This window comes from Sceloporus occidentalis, unplaced genomic scaffold (assembly GCF_023333645.1).
Source record: "Sceloporus occidentalis isolate IW3139 unplaced genomic scaffold, rSceOcc1.0.p SCAF_1, whole genome shotgun sequence".
In the NCBI taxonomy this organism is placed as follows: Eukaryota; Metazoa; Chordata; class Lepidosauria; order Squamata; family Phrynosomatidae; genus Sceloporus; species Sceloporus occidentalis.
Window position 1 is genome coordinate 310407884 of NW_028316981.1, and position 24665 is coordinate 310432548.

A 24665-nucleotide genomic window follows, 5' to 3' on the forward strand; every position below is an offset into this window, starting at 1 on the left:
AAATACATTTCTTCCAGAAAGTTCCAGGAAAATAAAATAAAATATGGAAGTTCAATTATTACTATTACTACTATTATTATTATTATTATTATTATTATTATTATTATTATGGCTGGATTTCCAACCATTTGGCATTTCAGACAATCTTAGTCAGGGGGAAGGATGGGCAAAGGCAGAGATCTGGGTCATTTGCTCCTGGAAAGTGGGGGGGGGGGGGGTTCAGTGTCTCCATTTAGTGCATCTTCATAGGCAATGTACATACAATGAGATCTCCTGAAGGGAGATGGGAAAAATAAAAAAGTAAGAGAGTCTCTCTGTTTTTTAAAAAAAGAACCATGGAAGATTTGGCCCTAGAAATTTGCATGGGTTGCCTGTATCCAGTGGAGAAGGGGAGCTAATCTCCTGCAGCAGAGCATTGGAAATAATTGATGAATGTGTGCTGGATTCCTTGGAGGGGGAAGGAAGAGAGAGAGAGAGAGAGAAGGAGGAGGAGGAGGAGGGAAGGTACAGATTTCAGTTCTGTAACGTCAGGATTGCGTCAATTTGGGTTTCAACCACGTCCTTGGGTTTCAGAGCTCACTTAGTCAGAAGACCCCTCTCCCCACAGGACAAGGGCTGAGCAACACTGGGCAGAAAGGGTCCCTCCCAGCTCCTCTCTGTCACTGTCTCCTCCTCTCCTCCTCTTTTTCTCCTCCTTTTTTTTTTCTTTCTCTTTTTCTTTCTCAAATCTTTCCCATCTTTCAGGCTGGTGCATCACGTTGGGACACAAGTCTCCCCCTGGTTGTGAAGGGGCTTGTGAGGTTTGTGTGTGTGTGTCTCTGCCAGCAGAAGGAAGGGGAAAGGAAGAAAGCAGAGAGCATCTTTCAGCAGAGCATCTTTCAGCACCTTGGACAGAGCACGCAGCAAACAACATGGCTCCGATCGCAGCCACCCGGGAAGAATTCGGTAAGCATCTGCTTAAAATAAAACCTCCTTTTTTGGGGATGGCTTAATTCCTTTCACCCAAGTGCTGTTGGAAGGGCAGGTCTGCCCCTTTACCATGTTCCACCCCTGGGGAAAAAGGCTGAAGGAGTGCAGAAATCTAATTGGAGTCCCTTCTGTCCCTCTCCTCTAAAGCCCCTTGTATGCATTGCTTGGATGGGGCAAAAGTTTTTCCTTTTCATTCTTAAGCCTTCCCCACCTTTGATTTCCACGTTGCTCCCTCTGTATCTCCCAACTATCCCCAAACAAAACATAGGGGTTGCTTTTTGGGAGGCATTACAGAGGGAGATGTGGATTTGTTGTATTATCTTCTTGAAGGAAGCTAGCTGCCAGAGGAAGAATGAGTCAGAGGCATTTTCTTGCATATCCATAGTCTAAAGTCTTTGAGGATGATTGTTGAAATCCCTTCATTAAATAAAAGATCAGGATGCTTTTCACTCAAATAGATTAGTCATCCAACAACCCCCTCATCCACCCAACCATTGCATCTGTCTGTCTCCCCCTTTTATCAGCAATGTTGCTAGCCAAGTGCATGCACAGTGTTTTTTAGCAATCATATATATTCCTTACAGAAACTTAAACAGCACTGGCTGTCTTCTCAGATCTAAGATAGTAAAAATTAATCATGTTGTATTAATTAAAAAAAAAAGTTTTCTGGATGCCAGTTTTTCTGATCTGTTTCTGCTTCAAAGAAGTGCGTAGTCTTTTAGACCAGGAGAGCTATGCAATTATGCATACAGTCATGCGTGCAGATTTGTTCTTTTCCGGTAACTTAAAGGGTGGGTCAGTGATGACTGTTTTCTCCAAGGCTGCCCCATCACCATAATTGCAATGTGGTGATCTCAGGGTAAGCCACACATTTTCAGCCAAAAGACTTGGATTTAAATTGGCTTTGGCCCAATCAAAGATAATGACTTTACTCCATGTGTCAGCTTCACTAGCCTATGGATGCAGTTGACACAATATAAAGTAATGCCAGGATATCAGAATTTTTATAACCAAGTGATATTATATTAGTCCAAATCTGGATTGGCTTTAAATGCAATCAGTCTAGATGGTGCATGTTCAAACCAGCATTTTTATGATCTATCCCACTATTTTTCAGCACTAGTTTACTTTCTAGACATCAGTGGCAATGCTTAGGCACAGTAGACAACCACTTTGCATACTAAAACAGCAACAAAGGCAGACGACATTCCCAGGGGCAGTTATTTTACAGCACATTTAGTTGTGATTTCGTCTTGTACCAGCCCTCAGGGGTATTTCTAATTTCATTTGTGACAGCCTGCTCACCTGATAACTGACTCTGCAAAGGATAATTAATGCCCATGTGCTGCATACTCCTTATCAAAAGCTGGAATTGTAAGTTGCACCATCATTCCTGCCACTGTAAACAATCTATCTACCTAAGAGCTTCCATAGAGTATTTGCAAATGTGTCAATTGGCCATTAAAATCTGTTCAGCCGAGTTAATGATCCAACCTGGCTGCTTTCCCAAAGCATCTTATGCAACTGCCATTACCTCACTGCCAGTGGGGCTTTGACTCAACTCAAAGCCACAAAGCTAGCATGGGAGAAAAGGCTCACAGCAACACAGAGTACAGAAACCTTAGGACTGGAACTGACCCAGTGACCAGTGTCCTATACTAAAGTAAGATTTTTTTCAGTTGGTCATCCAAGCCCTTGTGTGTAGTAATCACCTTACAAATCAGAAACAGAGGCAAAACAGAGTGTCCCATGCTACAGTCTGATTCCTATAAAAGTGTTAATGTAGCTCATGAAGGCTAATGTTCTACTTAACCCTTTGATGGCTTGCTTTTGTGAGAAACACTTCATTTCCCTATGGATTCACCTAATACTCATTAGGATCACTAATACTTTGCTTTAAGGAAGTGAATGAATGTGCAAATCACTTGTGTTTTCCCTCTTGGTGATTTTAGAGACCTACGGGTGAGAATCCAAAATATTCCTTCTCTGCCTTAGCCAGAAAGAAAGATCTACTTGTTTTTTTGAAAATAACTGTGTCCCCCCTCCGCTCACTTTTTCCCAGGCAGAAAGAAAATGATGATCGTTTGTTAGAATACCAGTGCTCTTGCATAAAAGACACAATTACCTTTCTGCAGAAGCAGTGCCATTGCATTAATATTAATATTTCATGAGACACCCCCCCCCCCCCATTTTGCTTGGAGACTGTGGACTTAGTTTTGATTTCTGCTCCCAGCATGCAGTGCTTAGATGTACTTAGAAATGTTACTTATGGGCAAGATTGGATTTCCAATTAGTGGCGTTCATTTGGCCCTGTACTGCTTACTCATGAAATGCTAATGATCTCCTCAGTGCCAGTCTTTTATCCATACACCAGATGTCATTGCAGCTTGCATGCTATTTTTCTCATTGCTATTTGGAAATATGAGGTGATTCATAAGTGTGATGGAAAGAAGTTCATGGGGAATGGATTTAGTTACTGTGATTAGGAAATATACTTCACTGAAATATTATGTTTAAGGTGTCTAGCTCTCAGGGTACTTTTGAAAATCCTCTTGTATTTGCTCTGTAATTAATAGATTTGGTACACAAGGGACATCAAAGATACACAATGGATTTCCTTTCTAACATGTGCCTACATAATAGGCAAATTTAGTATGGGGGAAATGACTGTGCATCTTCTATTGCACATAGAGAACTGATGCTAAATTTGTGAAAAGTCTAATTCACATAATCTCTAATTAAAGTTAGCCTTTTCAGGTCAAAACTGAGCCCCTCCTTCACATAGCTCATTGAATGTAAAGAGAATCCCAGAGATTAATATAAAAATGGGTGTTGTGCATTTGAATAACACATTTCAAATTCTCATTTATCTACTGAATAAAGTGCCTAATGTGAAAGATGTAAGAGGCAGCAACAAGTTTTTATATGCCTACTGAATTCATAAATGTTATCTAGGGCAGCAACAAAGTTGAATAGGGATATGCCATTTATTACAGATGCTATTGCTGAACTCTGTTTGTTTCAACCATGCTTGAAGCAGCAGACAGCTCTAGACAGAGATTTCCTTGTATGTGTACACCTGCAGGGGGCACAATATATATGCTTTACTCTTGGATAGTATATCTAGCAATTTGTTCCCTCTGTTTCGCCATTTGGCCAGCTATTGCTCCATTAAATTATCACTACTGATCGTCAAAGTCTACTGTTCATACATTTGTTGCCATTTGCTTTTAACTTGCAGATGAAATTCCAACTGTGGTTGGAATCTTCAGTGCCTTTGGGCTGGTCTTCACCGTCTCCCTCTTTGCTTGGATCTGCTGTCAACGCAAATCTTCAAAATCAAATAAAACCCCTCCTTACAAATTTGTCCATGTGCTCAAGGGTGTTGATATTTATCCCGAGAACCTCAACAGCAAGATGAAATTTGGGGCAGAAGACAAAGGGGAAGCCAAAAACAAGCCTATCATGCCAAAGAGTTCTCTTCATCTTGACCTCGAGAAGCAAGATCTGAATGGCAACTTCCCCAAAACAGTTCCTAAGATACCAAGTTCTTCAGATGTTGGGAACTTTACCCCAAAGGTCTTTCCTGAGAGGGAGACAGATTCGGTGTCCCCTGATAGCTTGAAGTCTATCTCATCATTAACCTCTGAAGAGAAACAAGATAAATTAGGAACTCTCTTCTTCTCTATTGAGTACAACTTTGAGAAGAAGGCATTCATGGTGAACATCAAAGAAGCACGTGGCTTACCAGCCATGGATGAGCAGTCAATGACTTCTGATCCATACATCAAAATGACAATACTGCCTGAGAAGAAGCACAAGGTGAAAACTCGAGTGCTGAGGAAAACCTTAGACCCAGCTTTTGATGAAACCTTCACCTTTTATGGGATCCCATATACTCAGGTTCAAGACCTGAGTCTTCACTTTATGATCCTGAGCTTTGACCGTTTTTCTCGAGATGATGTCATTGGAGAAGTCCTCTTTCCTTTGTCAGGGATTGAGTTGTCTGAAGGAAGAATGCTGATGAACAAGGAAATCATCAAAAAGAATGTTAGGGTAAATGATTTTACATTTTATTTGTTATTATTAATTTATTTTGCCTGCCCTTTCACAATACATAAAAGATTTTTAATGTACCAAGATTTAAAAATAGTACCTAACAATAATATATATAAATCTTGAATAGATAGGTAGATGACAGATAGACTGCTTGATAATAGATAGGTAGGTAGCCAGATAGATAGATACCAGATAATCTCAACAAGAGAAAAATAATCTTTATCAAATATTCTTCTCCCCCTCCCCCCCCCCCCCATTTGTATCATCCTAGGTGGGAAAGATCTTAAATTATCTTTGAATGACGACCCAGTTTGGGTTTAATAAGCCCACAAAGAGAAGTGGATTTGTCAGTTTTGAAAGAATCACTGATACTGGATCAGCCAATGTTGTCCGTGTCCTTTTTTAACATATGGATGTGTACTCCAGACTGCACTCACAATCATACTGGTATCACAAACTACTATACCAAACATGCTCTAATTGTTTCTCCAAAGTGTAGAGACTCAGAAATCTTTTTATAATAAACCATGTTGAGGAAGGAGATCAGACTAATGATGATTTAGCTCCCCAGGGTTTCTCAGACATACCTGGAGCTGCTGTGAATTGAATATGGAACTTTTTGCATGCAAAATATGTGCTCTGTTTGTGAGCTTTAGCTTATCCTTGAAGCTACATTCTGCGGTTCTCTGAAATTTGGTACACCTCCTATAATGTTTTCATAAATGAATTCATTATTTTGCACCAGGGCACTTGATTGGGATGTCACTCTGATGTCAACAGTGCCTACAATTGGTCAGGCTGAAGTGTTTAACAGCAGTAATAGTGAGATGTTGACAGGGAGCAGAATTCAATGCAGGAGGTCCACTGATGAAATCCAGTGGAAGTGGAAGGAGACTACCTACCGTTCCCATTATGGTCACTGGTTCACTTTCGAAAAAGTACTTTGCAGGGCTGGAAGACCTCCTATTTCCCCCCACCCATCTGATACAGATTGCTGGGGAATGTTTTCCAGTTGGGGTGTGTGTGTGTGTGTGTGTGTGTGTGCATGTGGAGGTTTTAGGGACACCAGAGGAAAGAGAATTAGAACAGTATCAGCAATCATACATTCATATGGCATTTTCATGGAACTAGGTCTAGGTGTTAAAGTGGAGCTTTATGAACTTGACAGCAGTAGTCTTTTGGAAATTCATGGGAGGCAAAGCATTGTAAAATGTAGTGTAGTACAGTCTAAGCATACAAGCATGAGACAACAGTATTCCATGACTTCCTTTGGATTAGGACATTAAGTTGTGGTCAACATGACTGCTATAGATCATGAAGATCTGAGGTACCTAGATACTGTATAAGGACAAGAGTTCTACTAATCTATTGTCCTTACCAAGGACAATAAGTGATGATAGGTTGAAGGACAGGTGTCTTAGACACTACTGGGCACCATGTGGCCCTCCAGATGTCACTGAACACCCATAATTGATAGCTGGTATTATAAATCATAGAATCATAGAGTTGGAAGAGACCACAAGTGTCATCCAGTCCAATCCACTGCCAAATGATGAAGGATGATGGTAGCTGCAATCAGCAACATCTAGATGGTCTGCAACACTGCTTTAAGATAACCAGTTCCTTCACTACCACCAACCCAAACGTCTGGAACAATATTACTAAAATCTGCTGCAAATCATCAGAACTACTTTGAAATAATGCTGAATACTTGTCTCCATTAACACTTATATTGCCATTACAGGGACAGTAAAAATGAGGGTGAATCTTCACAAACCAATAAATGCAGCATTTAGTCTGTGAATAAATTGGAGTATCAATATCCTCAACCACCTTTTTCTCAAAACAAGCAATTTTAGGAAAGAGTATGGGACATCATCTTAATCCAGAATTCTGTTCCACACATACTACACTTCCACTTTTAATCTCCCCCCCCCCCCCCCGAGAGATCCAAACACTTTAATTAACTCTTCAACCAGCCCTCCATCTGTATTGCATCAAGAATTTGTAGAACTGCAACACTCAGGTTTAAAATACTGCACAGATCTTTATGCTATGTAGAGACAAGTTCATTAAAACAGACTGGAAATCTTCCACTGTTTTCAGCAGCAACTCAGGATGTAATTCTGAATGAATGGAATTTCCACATCCTTTAAAACCAAACTCCCAGTTTTGAGGAGAAAGGTGGATACAAATGAAACAATAGAACAGAAACTCTAGTCTCTCAGAATACATCCTTCCATAGCCAAAATGGCACAATTCATACATAAGAGGCAGGGCTTCAGTGGCTTGGCAGAAGTACCTCCAAGGTACTTAATTGTTCAAAATAAATTTGGCGGAGGGAGAATCATCAAAGGAGAGTCCAAAGTTGTTGCTGTTGTTGTTAACATTTATTTATAGAGCATTGTAAAGCTTGCACAGCGCTTTACATGGTTATTCCAAAGTAATTGAAATAACAGTGAACTTGCTTTGTGGCTACAGGATGCTAACTTATGGTACTTCTGGAGACTGGGGTGTGGGGAGAAGAAACAGAATGGAGTATGGTGGAAGAGGGCATGGTTGGCTATTCAGAATACTCGGATAGGAGCACACAACACTGCCATATTTGGGGGCAAGATCTAGTTATATATAATTGAAAGCAGAGCTAGAAGATTCACCAGCAACCCCAAACAGTTATTTTGGGGGATGAATGAAGTGGAAACAAAAGACTATAGAAAGCTGTGCCACTTCTGAATACAGACAGAGCATACCATTTTCTCTTTCCTCTTTTCTCATTTTTTATTGTCTTCAGTTCAAAAGGTTCTCTGTGTTAAAATATCTACCTTAATTTGTTTTGATCACTCTATCTCAGTTCATACAATTAACATCGCAATGAGTTTACATTTTCCTTCTCACTCTACAGTAGTATTGTGGCCCAATCCTATTACAACTGTTACTGAATAAAGATGTGTGTGTGTGTGTATCCCCTCTCTACTGAAACCTGAAGTGGCACAGTTTTCTCTGTGACCTCTGGATTCCAACACATGTTTGCTTGTTTCTATTTTTTCTGGCACAACTGACATGTACCTCTTAACTGAAGTCCATAGACCAAGCAGTGGTATCCCACTCCTGGTGTCACCTGCTGTGTGTGTGTGTGTGTGTGTGTGTGTGTGTAGTGGGTATGCCATGCTAGACTCTTGTCCTTCCCCATCACTCGAAGCAGCCCAGAGGGGAGTGGCAGGGAGGGGACAAACCGGCCAGCCAGATGGGTGGGGTGGGCATCCTGTAGGGAGTCCTGCCTTCCTCCCTTGGGTAGACCAGGACCCTCACTGGTCAAGGAAAGGCCAGATCAGCCAGGCCCCCTCCCACCAGCCCTGAGGCAGAAAGGCTGGGACCCCCAGGGAGAATCTACCCCCGTGCAGAAGCCTTTTCTCCAGCAGGGACCCTCCTAGGGAGGAGAAAGATTCCACCAGTTGGGGGAGGGAGGAAGGCTTGCCCACTCCAGGCTGTCCTTTTCCTCCACAGATGGGCCATTTGGCCAGGGGTCCAGAGCCCCAATTGCTAAGGAAGGGCCCCAGCATCCTAGTAGTGGTGGTGAACAGGGTCCAATGGGCATCATAGCTCCCAGGAAATCCCTTGTACTGGACCAATGGTGGAGGTGGAGGAAGGGATGGGGACATAGGGCTCCAGGTGGGCAGAGCCTTGGATTGACATCACAGTTTCCTCCTGCTGCTGCTGCCACTGCTTCCCTGAGCCAAAGCCAGATCTGGAGCTAGGTGGGGGTGAGGATGGGCAGCCAGGCAGCTGGGCATCCCTAGGGAGTGCTGCTGCTCATCACAAGCATACTGCTGCTGCCTTGGGGAAGTGAGGCCTGGCACAGTCACCACTCCCTCTCCTATGGGAGGGTTGCCTAATTGGGTGTAACCCCTCTTCTGGGGTGTCACCCAGTGTGGACCACACGACCACACACACCCTAGTGATGCCACTGAGACCAAGAATGGGCAATTGGGCAGGAAGCAGGGACTATTTTCTCCCTCTTTGCTCACTCAATGGGCTGCTCCAGGGCATTTTGGGGCACTCACTTCCAACTACAATTTGGGCTGATAGCCCCCTGTTTTGGGGGGACTTTATGGGGTTTGGAGATAGCAGATGCAAACTGCAGAAGTTATGACAGATTTTGTTTGGGTTGTGGGGGCAAAACCCACATCTGAAAATCAGATCAAAAAGTTTAAGAAATTAGGAGGCGAGGAGCTTCTAGAGGCACATGAAGGGTCGCAAGGTCCCCATGTGGCCCATGGGCTGCACTTCACCCACCCCTGTTGATTATGACACCAAGATCTTCCATGTTCACAACCACAAAATTTGCAACTTAGGCCAATTCAATAATGATACTTCTCTCTTTTCATAATTTGATTAGTCAGCACTTGGACTCTAGGTCATACGAGTGGATTGGATTGGACTGGGAATATATTGTGCTTCTATTGTTATTGGCTGATATTGAAATGCTGTAGGATGATGATGGTGATGATGATGATGATGATGATCCACATGTGTTGGTCATCATAACTTGATACCATGGTGGCTGAGCATGTGTACATCATCTCTAAAACATAACATCAGAGTATTGAGATTAAAGACCCATGGGTTGCAACCAAATAAACTTTGCTATTGTTTAATCAGGTTTCATTTTTCTTTTTAAAAAAATGTTCTTTATTCAGGATATTTTGAAATATACAAGGACAGCCACTGAAGTCCATTTTCAGTTACTCCAGTCATTAACACCTTTCTAAACTGTGTCATTTAGCTTTCACTACCCAACAATCTAATCAAGGTAATCTGAACTACTAGGACAAAGGCCAGTAGAGTTACATTGGTTTTGCCAGTGGAGATTAACAGATTTAATTCCAAGTGTTCATAATTAACTCTATGGTACACTGTAAAGGTACAGCCTCTATCTTAATAAAGTCAGTGGCAAGGCTCCATTGATGTTAATGGCTTTGAGTGTCACCATTTATCGTCATGGCTCTGATCCATAAACTATTAACTTATAGTCCTTTCATGACCAGTCCTCCAGCCACTTAGCAGAAATTTCCAGCAGTTGAAGTAAAACAACACTTTGACTGTCAAACCAGCTTATAGAATTCAGACATCTGTCTTACTAATATCAGTAGTTCTGGCACAAATTGTGAATACTATATTTGACTTCTTAGGCTCTGTCTGCACTGGCCAGAAAACTCTGGGAGCAGCCCAGAGTATTCTGGCCCTGGAGCTGCTTCAGCCTCCCTCCATTAGCTGTCCTGACACTGGGGAGTTGTTCACATGCACATCCTGCTATGTGGACTGGTGTGACTGCCACTGAGGTGAGTCACTCACTTCTGAGGTCAGAATGAGGCATCCATCCTCAATCACATGAGTGGGTGCCTCATTCTGACCTCAGAGTGAGCAACTCACCACTGCTGCTGCCAACAAACCAAGCAGCACAGACGAAGACATGCATGAAAAGCCACCTAGTGTTGTAATAGAGGGCTCTGGATCATTCAGGAAGCTCCTGAGCAAATCATACATTAATTTAATCTGTGTTAAGGGAGTTATATTCCAGGTCTGGTAACTGAACAGGCTGGACATCATCCATCCACACCAGGACCAGGGTTTGGGCCATGGATTGTCCTGACTCCCTGCCAAGGGGACGGGGAGAATGTTCCATTTGGCCTGTGCAGACAGGGCTTACACCTTAGCTGAATATTTGCAAGTATGAGTAGACAGATGGGCCAGGTCTCAGTTATAAGGTACCTTCATATAGTCATATAAAATTCCAAAGTGGTCAGGGTTGAATGAAACAGATCGGCTTGATGGATGGAAAGCAGTCACTGGCCAAACTACATTTTCATTTTCTCTGACCTTACTCTGTACAATCCTTATGCCCACAATCGTGCATTTTTATACTTGGAAATTACAGGGCATAGCTACTCCATGCATCTAATGAAGTTCAACGCAGTCCACATTTGTGCCAGAATAAATGTGTACATTTTTAGGAGGAACAACAATCTTTCATAGAAATCTAACTGCTAATCCCATTTTGAGTAGGCTCATTGAGTGAACTGCTGAATGGTAAATCAACATGTAAACTGCAATAATCCAATTGGCTCCACACTTGTTGGGATAAGCAACTGAATGTAGGTAGCCCTTTGTTTTTGCAGCAACAGACTCATACAGTTACTTCTCTGGAAATAAGATAATACATTTTGCTTGATAAACTTTACCATCTTTCCAGTGATGCTGTTAAAGACTGTGGTGTCTTCTGTGAATTACCTAGAAATCTGGGTCAAGTAAGCAGTGCCGCAAACTTATTGAAATAAATGAGATCCATTACACATTATGACTATTATGTACAAATAACCTCAGGGTCTTTTGCACTGATGATTCAGGAAAGAGATACTCAAGTGTGTCAACCAGTCTCAACTTCTTTGCAAAGTGCTGGCTTTTTAAAGGGATAATGGGATTTGTTTTACAAGTTGGGATGTTATCATTAGACTATTTCAAAGTTTCTTTTAAAAAAAACCTCTAAATGCCATTATTTATGGAATATTCTACATGAAGAATTGTCTTTTTTTAAAATAATATTTATTGAAATTATTTGCAATATAAAAGGGGCAATACCAAAACATTCCAAATTCTATATTCCAATATTTCTTAACCCTCCCCTCCCCCACCCCACCCCCTCACTTTCTATTTCACTTACTGCTTATTTATTAGCTATAAACTCTCTATTTCTCAAAAATCTATCATCCTTACTTCCTTATCTCATTGTCTTTCATTCTATTTTGCTTAAATCCTAAGTTTATACAATAATTGACTCTGTATCAGTAATTCTAGCACAGCAACAGTATCACATATCTGACATGATTTCCCTTCTCTCCTTATTACCTTATTTAACCTTTCCCTTTTGAAACAATTCTCTTATTCTCAACCAAATTAAGTTATCTTCTTCTTGCGTTTCATCTTTTAATTTCAAAGTTATGGTATCCATTTCTATGATTTCTAGACACTTTCCTAACCAATCCTCCACTTTCGGTACTTCCTTGTTTCTCCAGACTTTGGCAATTGTTATTCTGGCAGCGGTGATTAAATATAATAATGGTTTCAATTTCGATCTTAAATCCTTATTTTCTACTATGTTTAAAAGACAGAGCTCCGGGACCAGAGGGAATTCCAATTGTATAATTATTTCAAATGAAGAATTGTCTTTCTAATTCTCTAGAAGTCTTCTGGGCGTGGAGAGTTGCTGATTTCTCTTTGTTACCAGTCCACAACGAATACTCTCACTGTGGTTGTTTTAAAGGCCAGGCACCTACCCAAAGCTGATGTTTCAGGATTATCAGGTAATTTTAAAATGGTATATTGTTACAATGACCTACATACAAGAGCTTTAAGAACTTAAGCCAAGAACTATACATATTAGAAGTTTCAGGCAGTATAAAGCCTATGGACTGACCCATCTAGATATATAAATAATAAGAGGCTGGGCTTCTATCCTTGCTTGACCAGTTGAGGAGGGCCTTCTGCTTAGTGCGCTTCAGGTTCTGGCATCTACACCTAAATCAAATCCCCTTGAGTTCCAGTCTTATGAAATGACCTCAGGGACCATGGATTGTAAAACACAGAGACATCTTTCACAAACCTGGTAATCTCAGTTCATGGCCACAATTGGAACAGTCCATAAATGGCCATTCCATCTTCCTGGTTTTACAGAAGCCAAGGGATAGCAACCTGTCTGAGACTGACCTGTAAAACTGTCACTGGAATGCCTCTTGAATGCAAACCTCCAACACCTACTAACATGATGCTTTGGACTGAGTTGGTTTTCCTTTGAATATCGGAGTTAAATCCCTGATATTGTGGCATATATATATTTTTAAGACTTTTTTTTTTACTTGGGAAAGTTTCTTGCAGAATCAGTGTGGTCACCAAGCCTCTCTTGCTCCATTCTGTGTCACAGTGGAATACTAGAATGGGGGGGGGGGGGGGGACCTTGTAGAAGGAAAGAATGTCACAATTAATTTCATGTAGCATGCCCTGTCAGAAAACAAGAAAAAGAAGCTAGAGATGTAGTGGTCGGGCAAATACTTCCCATGTCTACTTTGTTCCAGGTTATGGTAGCATATAAGGTGTTACACTGTTAGCCCCTCATATGCTATTTTACCTATTCTAATATTCTAACATCACATAAGAGGCACTGGAAACAGCCAAAGGGAAGTGGTGATTATGTTGTTCAAATAACCTAAGACAAGTCCCTTAGAAGTTATCATACTTGGAGAGCAGTTTGAATATTCATAGTTTTTTCCCCTGGTTTAATTCAATTTTATTTGTTTGGGCCATTGGCCATACCAATTCAGAATGGTAATCTCTGATGTTATGGGATGAGACATTGGTTTGAGATTGAACTCATATAACTTAACAGTAATTGAACTTGCAAATTGAATACATGGTCATTGGGAAAACATAGATCATTTCCAGCAGCTGAAGCCAGCATGGTGTAATTGTTTGAGCATTGAATTAGGACTCTGTAGACCAGGGTTTGACTCCTGGCTTAGCCATGTAAACTCACCGGGCGATATATATCCTCAGTTTGTCTTCCTTGTTATGGCTAGTGAGCAGATAGTATAATTTATGCATCTACAATAAGTGTTGTTTTTGCCTATGAGTAAGGGAGATTTCTATCCTTTCTCCTGCTCCCTCAATAAAATCTGGGCTAAAACCAGTGTCTGGTTTGGGAAGAAGCATTTTTCAAACATAGCCTTCTTGTGCATTCCAAGCAATCTTGAAACTACAAGACATTTTTAATCTGTCCCTCCTTGTCTTGGAAGTCTCAAAGGGGTGCAAGTTGTTGGTTTTCCATTCTTGCTTTCCTTGCACATGATTGCTTTTCTGTAGCAGCAACTGCCAGTCATGGCCTGTACCATGCCAGATGCAGAGGAGGGCTTGAATCAGGTCTTCTGGAACAAGTAGCCTCAGGCAGCAGCAGGGGGTTGGTTGTGGAGTCAATTGTGAACATCATTCTGGATTCTCTGATGCAATTGGAGGTTTTGTAGAATGAAAGGAATACATTCCACTATTTCTCAAAATTTAATGGAGGGGAACTGGGTAGCTCTAATGTAGACCTCTTGAATCGCTGAGAGTGAATCTCCATGAAGAAATCATGATGTGTGTCATGATTCAGTTGTTTCATCATGGGGCTTTCAAGACATTCAGAAGTGATTTACTGGTTTCTCCTTCTATGTTTGTTTCGGTGTCAATGTTGTTGCCTCTGAGAGATCTCAACTAGTGTTACCCTCCCATAACTACTGCTGATGCCCAGTAGCAGCTTGACACAGTTAGCCAGTCTCCTCAGCAAAATCCTACCAATGGAAGTGCTCCCATCAGCATACCCTCTTGACTCACATGAGCATACAGTCCCACCACTACTGAAAAGGCCATTACAAATGACAAATGAAAAAAGCTAGGAAAAAAGACCACATCATAGGTAGATCAACTCAACCAAGGAAGCCAGAGCTTTGAGTCTATAAGACCTGAATAAGGTTGTTATTAACACGGTGACCTCAAAGTCTCTCATCTGTAGGGTCACCATAACTCAGAGTCAACTTGATGGCCATTAACAACACCACGATTCAAGCGAATATGTCATAGGCAATATTGTTCATGTTACAGAACATATGAATTAAGAAATACTCTAATGATGCACATGCTTCTTCTGCTCAGGATTCAAGAACAACGATGAGAGAGAAAATAAGATGTTAAGAACCTGGGAGAGTGTGAGGGATCAGGCAGTTTGGACTGTCCATTGCAATCAAATGATTGTCTTTACCTCTTATGGGATAAACCATTTGTTGAATTTTGCTTGTCTTTACAGACCCCTATGTCAAAGTGAACCTATATCATGCCAAGAAAAGGATCTCCAAAAAGAAAACCCATGTCAAGAAGTGTACCCCCAATGCAGTGTTCAATGAACTCTTTGTCTTCGATATTCCCTGTGAGGGTCTTGAAGATATTAGCATTGAATTCTTGGTTTTGGATTCAGATAGAGGATCCCGGAATGAAATTATTGGCCGGTTAACCTTGGGGGCTTCTGCAGAAGGAACAGCTGGAGAGCACTGGAAGGAGATCTGTGAATATCCTAGGAGACAAATTGCCAAATGGCACATGCTGTGTGATGGCTAACTGTATAGGAAGAGGTTGGAACTTTTAAAACAAAGAAACAAATAAACAAAAATCCATAGGCAAGGATCAATTTTCTTTCTTTGCAATGTATAATCACAGGCTTGTGCCATTAAAAAAAGGGGACTTTTTGTTATTGTTGTTAAGACTGAATTGAATTGTCAAAACAAAAAATAACTAACTTTTTTCATTTCATTGAACTCTTTTTTGCTCCTCTCGACAACTGTAATGAACATGACATAATTTCATCAAAGGTTCATATTCTACTGGAGTTTACACAGCTATAGAGACACAAAGTGCTGTAAACCCAATTAAGAAGCCTTTTTAAAAGTACTATAGTGCTAGGAATACTAGATTATTCCTGTCACTGAGATGCTGATAAGCTCATTAGTATATATTACTAGGTAAAGAATAACCGGAATTTGTAAAGTTGAAAAAGAATCAACCGAGCAAATAGCAGGAGCATTCACTTCAGCTTCATGATGGATCTCAATGAAAATAGACATCCCCCCCCCCCCAAAAAAAAAAAAAATGGCTAGGAGTTTATACTTTGAGCAATTCAAAGACTCAAAACATTTTAAAGTCTTATATTGCATGTATCAGAGGTCCAATTTGTTACTTAACTCATGATATATTTTATTGGGGGGGGGGATAGGTTTCATTAACTGACACATGCAAAATCTAGAGAAGCAACCTCCCCCCCCCCCCATGTTTAACTTTGCTTAATAAAGGGCTTAGATCATACTGTATGGTTAGGATTTGTGCTTTAAATATAGCCTATGGTATTGGGTTTTTAAAATTATAATTTCTTTTCAGCCAAAAAAATATATACATTGAACATTTCTAACCAAGGTTAGAAACTGAAAAATCTTTCTTATATGTTTCTATTTGTTTTATTATGCTAAAAATAAAACAAAAAAGTCATTGAAACCTTTTTTAAAACAAAAAACACACAATTTAGAAGAGGTTAGGATATACACAGAAAGCACCGATCCTGCAAGAACTCACTATTAAAAGTCATTCACCTTCAAATATGGGTTTGAGTAGAATCAGGCTTCTGGCTAGCTGTATACCTCATGCTGACTCATAAGTAGATGAGCTGTTTATTGTAGCAATTCACTTAACTCCATATCATTTGTGCCATTGTGTGACTGTTCTGAATACTGAAGGGATAGTGGGCGGGTCATGTCTGGAGCATAGCACTGTAGGGTGCAACATGCATGTATCTCATGAGATATTTATTTATTTATTTATTTATTATTGCCAGCTATGGGGAAGAAAGTTTGACCTAGGGCTAGGACTACAGAGTATATATACCACTACCAGCCTGAGGAATTTCCTGGCTTTATGTTCCTGGGCAGCTGATAAAAACAGAAACTTTGACAATGCACCCCAGTGGGCTGCCTAATGTGGTGGATGGGTGACACTCAGTTTGGTGGGTCCCAAAACTGTATAGGTCAACACAAAATAAATCAATGCACAAATATGATATCCCCTGTTGGAGACCTGCGGAAATCATTCATATGTCTAGAAACAAATTTAAGATGTCAGGTTAGCACAACTGCAGTAGAAGAGTTTCCTACCTTATCCTTTGTTAGTGGATAACTGAGATATTGGGAGGATTCTTCATTCCAGTGCAAACTGGGAAATCTACTACAATTACATTTGCCTCTGCACAAGTACCATTAGAAAATCCCATGTTTGTGAAAAACATAGATATACATAGACTCAGCCTAATAAATTTTCCTAGTCTGACTTTAAAAGAAAAGGTGAGCAGGGATCCTTCTCAGGAACATCGCATGGATAAACAAGTCTTGACATAATATTATTTGAATTTATGTCTCCATGGAAATCATTCTCAATAGACTTGACTGGAAGCCAAGGTCACATGGAAATATTAAGACCAGGATTTCATGCTATCAAAGGGTCATAGGTTTGACCTTTTGATGTTAATATGTACAATGCTTTGTCTGAAGGGTAGGATTTTGAACACTGCCTAACAGGAGAAGATGCTTCAGGACTTGTATCTCTGTAATGTGCTGAAGCACTGTATTTCTCTACCTGTCCCAGTGATCTCTCTAAAGTGTGAATATCTTGACCCACTGCCCATTAATTTGGAATTTGAAGTATTTGCTATTTGAGGCAGCCTGATATCTGACTTGATGTCATGATCCACAAATACATAGCTGCTTACATTAGAGCACAGTATTATATGTGTTCTCCTGGTACCATAACTGTTTCTGTGCTTTCTATGTTGCTGGATCACTATTTCAGCATGACAAGCAGATAATAAATCTGAAGAGTTAAGAAAGCCATTTCCATGGACTTTAATGGGACCAAACAGACTGGAATAAAAATACTTTGTTAGAACCGAATTGTGGATCAGAACCAATGTACTCCAAGGCATAAGTAAAATAGACCCCTCAAGCATTGACAGTGAAATCAGGGTTCTAGCAAATATGCTGGAGGTTTGTGTAGAATTTTAATAGGAGCCTTCATTTGGCCAGAACAAGATGAGCAAAGAATGGAATGTGAAATATGCAACAAATATTACTGAAAGAATTCCATTTGGAGTCTTTCAGGTTTTTGTGTTAGTAATTTATCCAGGTTTTTGAATGATGTGTTTGATATAACAGTGTTTATATAAGCTCTAAGGCATTTTCACAACATGCTTTTTATTAAAATGCTCTGTGTAAAATAATAATAATAATAATAATAATAATAATAATAATAATAGTGATGCAACTTGTGTGTGTAAGGGAGTCAAATCTATTTTGTTTTGTTTAGACAATTTGTAGGCCAACATCTGTCCAGGCTTGAAATCCTCAGACTGCTTACTCCAGGACAGACCCATTGAAATTATTAGGATTTGGTTCTAAAACTATGACAAAGCCCAAGGATGTCAGCAGAATGATTCTAATAGGCTCTGATATGGATCCTATTTGAAAGGCAATATGTCTGTCAAACCATGTGTTTTCTACTGAACTGAATAGTTGAAGTAACCCAGTAATGCTCACATGAAGTGTAGAAATAGTGAAACTTCCATATGGAAACACCATCCAATCCAACCATAAACAAACAAAAAAGGAGATCCAAAATCCAGATACCCCTTATTCAAGTTAAATAGAATCTTGCCATTATGGTCTGTATGAAAGGTCTCTATGAACTTACTCTTAATGAGATTGATTTCAACAACCATGAATAATATTTGTTTTGCCCATTGGTCTCCTGCATTGTGAGTGATAAAAACATCCATGTGTTGGGACATTAAGTGTTCTTATGTAGGAGAGATCAAAAGGTCTCATACAAAGTGTATACAAAATTTAGAACATCAATAGAATCATGGAATCATGGAATCTCAGCATCTTTTTATGTGAGAGCCCTTCAGATATTTAAAGATGGCTATCACAGTATCTCTTGATTCTTTTTCCAGGTTAAACATACCCAACGTCCTCAACTGTTCTTCATAGGGCTTGGTTTCCAGACCTCTAAAATCCTCTGCAGGAGTTCATGTAGAAAGGGTTGCCTGGAAGTAGAAAATCTGTAAATCTCTGGTCAAACTCCTGGCAACCACAGCATCCCTAGTTACTTGGTTTGATGATAAGTGTCAGCCATCATTCCCTAGCAGACCCCACATTCTCCCTTCAGTAATACACCTTGCTTTCTTTGTCTTCAAATAAAATCTGGGGCTGTGACAATCTGTCATTTTACATCCAGTAGGTAATATCAAAAAGCCTGCCTTAAGTAGTGTGAGGGATAATTTTCCTACTGGTAGAATGACAGCTATTGGGGTGGGAGAGAACAGTTCTTTTTACACTGGGCAAATTGTAAATAGGGTCCTCTTTTTTAGATCTTAAGAAATGTTGTCTTGCAAAATCCAGTTGTTAACCCATCCAGGAACCAGCTGGGATTGAAATATATGTGATCATGCCTTTAAGATATGAAAAAAGAGAATTAATTGCTGTTTTATAAAGTATTTGGTTCTTAATGTGAATATCTTGAAATCTGTTAAGGCTAATGTCCTGTATTAAAACTTGTAAAATAATGTTTGTCTAAGTAGATAAGAACAACAACAAAAGATTACTCCAAAATCGGAGGTTATTCATGTTTGGAGACCTGTTGTAACTCAATAACCAATTTGTTAATGATGTTGTACATTCAATAGAAGTTCTTTGGGAGGAAGCATGGTGTCGGAGGATTTGTATGTCTTTTGTGCCAGCTCTGTATGTTGTGCCATGTATGTAAGACAAGAATAAACTGCTACTTTCATTCATTCCACCCCACCCAACTTTTTTTTTTTTTTTTTTTTTTGAAACAGAAATGATGCACATCGATTTGCTTTTTCTTTTATTTTCCTGGTGAGAAATCCAACTTCCCATAATTCTTTGAAGACATATTCAGGGATAGCCATGTTGGCTGTATTGCAAAGTAGAATAAAATCCAAAATCCACAAAACACTTGACACCTTTATTCGTTCAGCCGAAGTTCACAGTTTTTTGCATTTTGGTTGCTCAATTAAAGGTACCACCGTTACGTGGATTTTGGATAACTTTTTGAGAAACCCTGTCCAATCTCATACATTATGATAATATCAAACACTGCATAGCATTTTCAAATATTATCATAGTATGATCCTCACTTCAAGACCATAAGATAAGTAAGTATTATTGCATTGTTCTGCCATGTTGCAGATCTGAGCTGAGCAACTTGGAAGAAGAAGCTGAGAAAGACAGACATTTAAAGGCCTGAATTCTATTGTTAATCTCAGTTGGAGTATACCCACTGAATCAATGTTACTTACATGGTGATACTCTTGGGCCTGAATCCTGTTAGTTACAGCTACAGCAGAATCATTTTCTGAATTCATCAATCTAAGTGGCTTAAGTATTCCTAGGCCTAAAGTGAGATTCAAAGTTCTAAAGTGAGAGTCAAAGGGAGTATCACCATGTAGATAACATTGCCCTTCCCAAATCCTCTCCCATCCCTGGGAATCCCTCTCTTCCCATTCACCCTCCTGATCATAAACAGAGTTGTGAGAGACAAATCCTCTTATTATATCTGACCAGAGATAAGATGTTACAGCTAGCCTTCTTTGTCAATCACTCATTCTCCCAGATAGAGTATTATTATCATAATACTTCCAGTTCGGATATTATTATGTTGCATATGGAGAGACTGGGACAAAGAGGGCCATGCTTGCTTAAGGCCACTTGAGAAATATCGGTACTGTACAATTATAACAGTTTGATACTAATTCAATTGCCATGAATTCATTCTGTAGAATCCTGGAGTTTGAAATTTTGAGACCTATAGGCGGGATACAAACCGCCATATAGTACGTATTGTATATGTACTAGGGTTAGGAAGGGGTGGTGCTTCCGCACCCCCCTAACCCTAGTACGTATACAATACGTACAAGATGGTGGCGCCCCTTCCACATGGGCGCTGCCATCTTTACGTACTGGACGCATAGCGTCCAGACGTGTCGCGGCGCCTATGACGTCGCGAATGCGCCAGCGGTGCCTCGCGACGTCATAGAGGCGCCGCAAAAAGAAGCTCCGAAATGGAGCTTCTTTTTTGCTCCGCGCGGGAGCCGCGCGGTTTGGCTGCTACGGCTCCCTCGCGGAGCAAATGGCGCCGGCGGGGGAACGCCACAAAGCGGCGGTTTGTATCCCGCCATAGTATTGTAGTTCAGGAAAGCACACTATAAAGCCACAGAAGCACAGAATAAATTCCAGGATTTCTCTGGATGGGGCCAAGGCATTATTGGTATCAAAATACCATTCTAAATTCTAATGAATTCCTGGTGAAAGCGAGAAGCAAACCAGGGATTTCCTGATTCATCCCTGCCCCACTCTGGTACCCCAACTGTATCATGTAGCAAATATGTCAACATCTCAGGACATGGTCTGAGAAGATATAGTGAAGTTACTTTCTTGAAGCTAAGGTCAGTGCCTAGATGGACAACTATTTGGAAATCCATGTACATAACTTTGAATTCTATGCTAGCAGAAATGTAGGGTTTCATTTAACATCTCAGTACCCAAAAAAGTAAAAGAGATAGACTATAGAGGGAAGAAAGAACAGAGAAAAAGGAAACATTTTTGGCACAAGCAATGAGTAATCTACCTGATTTTTAAATATGGTAATCTCTACAATGCTGAAAGCAAGACAGGTGATGTGATAGTAACCCACACCTGTAAATGGTTTGCCCTGAGCATACAATCTAAAAATCTAAAAGCATTTTGTAAACTCAGATGAGGGGCTGTACATGCAGCCCTGAAGGGGCAGCATGCAGCCACCCCTTCTTCAGCCAGATTAGGGCTGCGGCAACCTCATGCCACTGCCCCGATCTGGCCTCTAGAGGGTGCAAAAAGGAGTCGCAAAATGCAGCTCTTTTTTGCACCCTCCAAAGGGGGCCATAGCCATGGCAGCACAGCTGTATGGTGCCCCTCGACGCTGTGTCATTTGGATGCAGCACCGGAAGCGTGTCATGATGCCGCATGCCATCTGGAGCGGCACACAACATCAGGGTGCCCTGTAGGGGCAGAGTTGGGGATGCGTCATCAAGACACTATGCCCCAACTCTGCCCCCAGGCCAGCCTTTTAGGGCGTTCTGGATAGCCCCTGAAAAACTAGAGTTAGGAATGGAGGTACAGTACCATCAAATTATCTGCAGCGTACTATGAGTCAAATATGGGTCCAAATCATATTGATTAATCCCAGCTACAATAAATCCATTGAACTAAATAGTAAGCCAATGTGCATTTGAAATATGTAGTTTAATCCCTTTGATTCAATAGGCTAGGGTAGTTGGAACTAACACCATGTTCCTTCTCAAATGCAATATATGAAGTACCCAGGAATACATTCTGTCCAATTTCCCCTTAATAACTCCTATTATTAATACAGAAACCACCCACCTGTGCACACAAGCTACCAATGTGGCTGTGGGAAAGTCTTGCCTTTGCTGGCCCAGAAAGTAAGAGGAGGCAAAAGAGGTGAAATTCCAGTGAACACCTAAAGGTAGCAGTTGCTGAAGGAGAGGTCTCCAGAATTCCCCATTTTTTGTTGTGTGACCCAGTCCAGTAACATAGAGAGCTTCTGGGCTTCTTCCATCATTGGCTGAGGAGAAGGTCTGATGGTGACCTTGTGCCTCAGCAAATCCCACACGAAGGACTCCCCCTTTTGCAGTTCAAGTTTGGATAAAAATTACAGAGATAAATAGCGTAAATAAAGGCCTAAAATAACCCTCAAGGCTATTTTGCACATTAGGCATTTAGTTACCATTTTTTTCCCTGGGAAATATTTTTTGGGGCAGGTGTATTGCAGTGTAGCCTTCCAAAGTCTTCTCCAAGGGGACAATAGTGCAGTATCAAGCCCCCCTGAAAGTTGTCCACCCCAATTTATGACATAATAATTTATATAGCTTATTAACATGAAGATCATGGCTGCCATTATGTCTTTAATCATGATGTTGTAAACCAGAGTTTGTAATTCTATTAATTCAATTTTTATGGTTATTGCACCATTACAATGACTGAAAGTACCCCTCACAAACCTACCTTGGAAGCCAAGAAGTCATCTCAACAGAGGCAGATCTACTCTGCTGCTGGTAGTGGGGTATCATGCAACAAGAAGCTGTGATGAGACTCGAAAGAGCCTTCCTCCCCTGTCATCACCTCTTGCAACTGTTCCGCTGTTTGCCTACATGTTATATCTCCCCAAAACTGCTTTGAAATACAAATATTAAAAGATACCTGGGGGAAGATTGATGAAATTATTTATGGGAAGTCATTTAAAAACCTATTGTCTCAATTTGTTTTAATTTTTTTCCCTTCCCCCCTGTGCTGTTATGTAAGTAAAATGCCCAACTGCTTTAAACCATGAAGAATTCCATTATCTGGCAGAGTGCGTGCTCTTTTATTCTTCAACAATAAATTTAAATGAAATATGCATTATCTGCATTGGAAGCTGCTATCAGAGCTGAAAACAAACAATTTCACCTTTAATCTTCATGCTATGTTACCTTTTACAGTTCATACCCATTATTTCTGTGAGCATCCTCCACTATGGAAACATCTGAGAAATGCTCCACAGCCACACAGTTGAGGTGAGCCTTTTCTATGCCAAAGGAAAAGTGGCATGGTACACACAGGCAGAAAATGCCATGGTGTCACCAATCTTAGAGTTCCAGAGTGCACAGCAACTGCACGCTCCAAAACTCTAGAACATGCCGCCTCCACTATCATCCTGGCCTCCCGTCCATACAGGGGCCTCCATGATGACGTACGTAACATGTAGCATCTGCATGTTGCACATAGGAAGCGGTGTCATAGGCCTTATGACGCTGCAAGGAAGTATAATTCCCGCATGCTGCATGGGAACAATACGCAGCAAAGAGGGGAGGCGTTTCGGCACCTGTATATACAGCCCCAGTGAAACCACTCTGGTGCTTAATCTGAGTTGTAAATGAACTATCCAAGGTATTTGGGGGAGCTATTAGGTCAGCACATTGGGAAACCTCTTTCAAAATGAGAATGAACCCTGAAGTGGATTTATCACCTTTATCTCAACATGTCTAAGACTGAGCTTCTCGTCTTTCCACCTAAACCCACCCTTCATTATTCCTTTTCTGTTTCTGTCGACGACACTTCTATCCAACCAGTTCATCAAGCCCGCAGTCTTGGCTTCATTTTTGACTCTTCTCTGTCATTTATTCCCCAGATCCAGGCCACCGCCAAGGCCTGTAGATTCTTTCTCCACAACATTGCCAAGATCAGTCCATTCCTCTCAATCTCTACTGCCAAGACTCTGGTCCATGCCCTAGTGGTATCGCGACTAGATTATTGTAACCTCCTTCTAACAGGGCTTCCTCTTTCACACCTCCATCCTTTAATCTCTGTCCAGTATTCAGCTGCCCGTATTGTCACATCCGCTCGCCGCTTTGACCATGTTTCTCCACTTTTATCCTCCCTTCATTGGCTCCCCTTCCCCTTCCCCTTCCGCATCCGGTACAAGCTTTTGTTATTGACTTTCAAAGCCCTCCATGGATTGGCCCCTCCTTACTTATCTGACCTTCTTTCTCCTTACATTCCTACTCGGACCCTCCGCTCTGGTAGTCAAGGTCTCCTGTCACAGTGTAGGACTACCACTGCCCCCTCCCGAATTCGTCCCTTCTCGCTTGCTGCCCCTTACTCCTGGAACCTTCTTCCCCCACATGCACACCTCATCACTTCTCTACCCAGTTTCAAAACTGAGTTAAAGACTATATTGTTTAGAGAAGTGTTCCCAGAGGCGAGCTCCTCTCTGACCCAGGAAGCCTCCCTTTAACCATCCATTAAGAAGCCAAGCCCTTCCTCCAGTCCATCTGCCTTGGTCCAGGCCTCGGAGGTGGAGAAGATCTGCTGGACCTGATCCTATTCCCCACCACCACTCCCTTCTCC

General features: G+C 41.0%; 1 protein-coding gene across 1 annotated transcript; it reads left to right on the forward strand.

Moving 5' to 3' along the window:
* The first annotated feature begins 549 nt into the window (after positions 1-549).
* LOC149324228 (synaptotagmin-4) lies at positions 550-19502 on the forward strand. Its single transcript, XM_089497903.1, has 4 exons — positions 550-945; positions 4211-5025; positions 12266-12386; positions 14915-19502. Exons 1-4 carry the CDS (start codon positions 912-914, stop codon positions 15220-15222), a joined length of 1278 nt encoding a protein of 425 aa, XP_089354029.1. The 5' UTR covers positions 550-911; the 3' UTR covers positions 15223-19502.
* The last annotated feature ends 5163 nt before the right edge of the window (positions 19503-24665 follow it).

Excerpts from the sequence above, each read along its gene's own strand:
- LOC149324228 (XM_089497903.1), top strand. The coding sequence starts at position 912 with ATGGCTCCGATCGCAGCCACCCGGGAAGAATTCG. Across the intron at positions 5,026-12,265 it reads TCATCAAAAAGAATGTTAGG|AAGTCTTCTGGGCGTGGAGA; the intron begins GTAAATGATTTT and ends CTAATTCTCTAG. Across the intron at positions 12,387-14,914 it reads TGATGTTTCAGGATTATCAG|ACCCCTATGTCAAAGTGAAC; the intron begins GTAATTTTAAAA and ends TTGTCTTTACAG.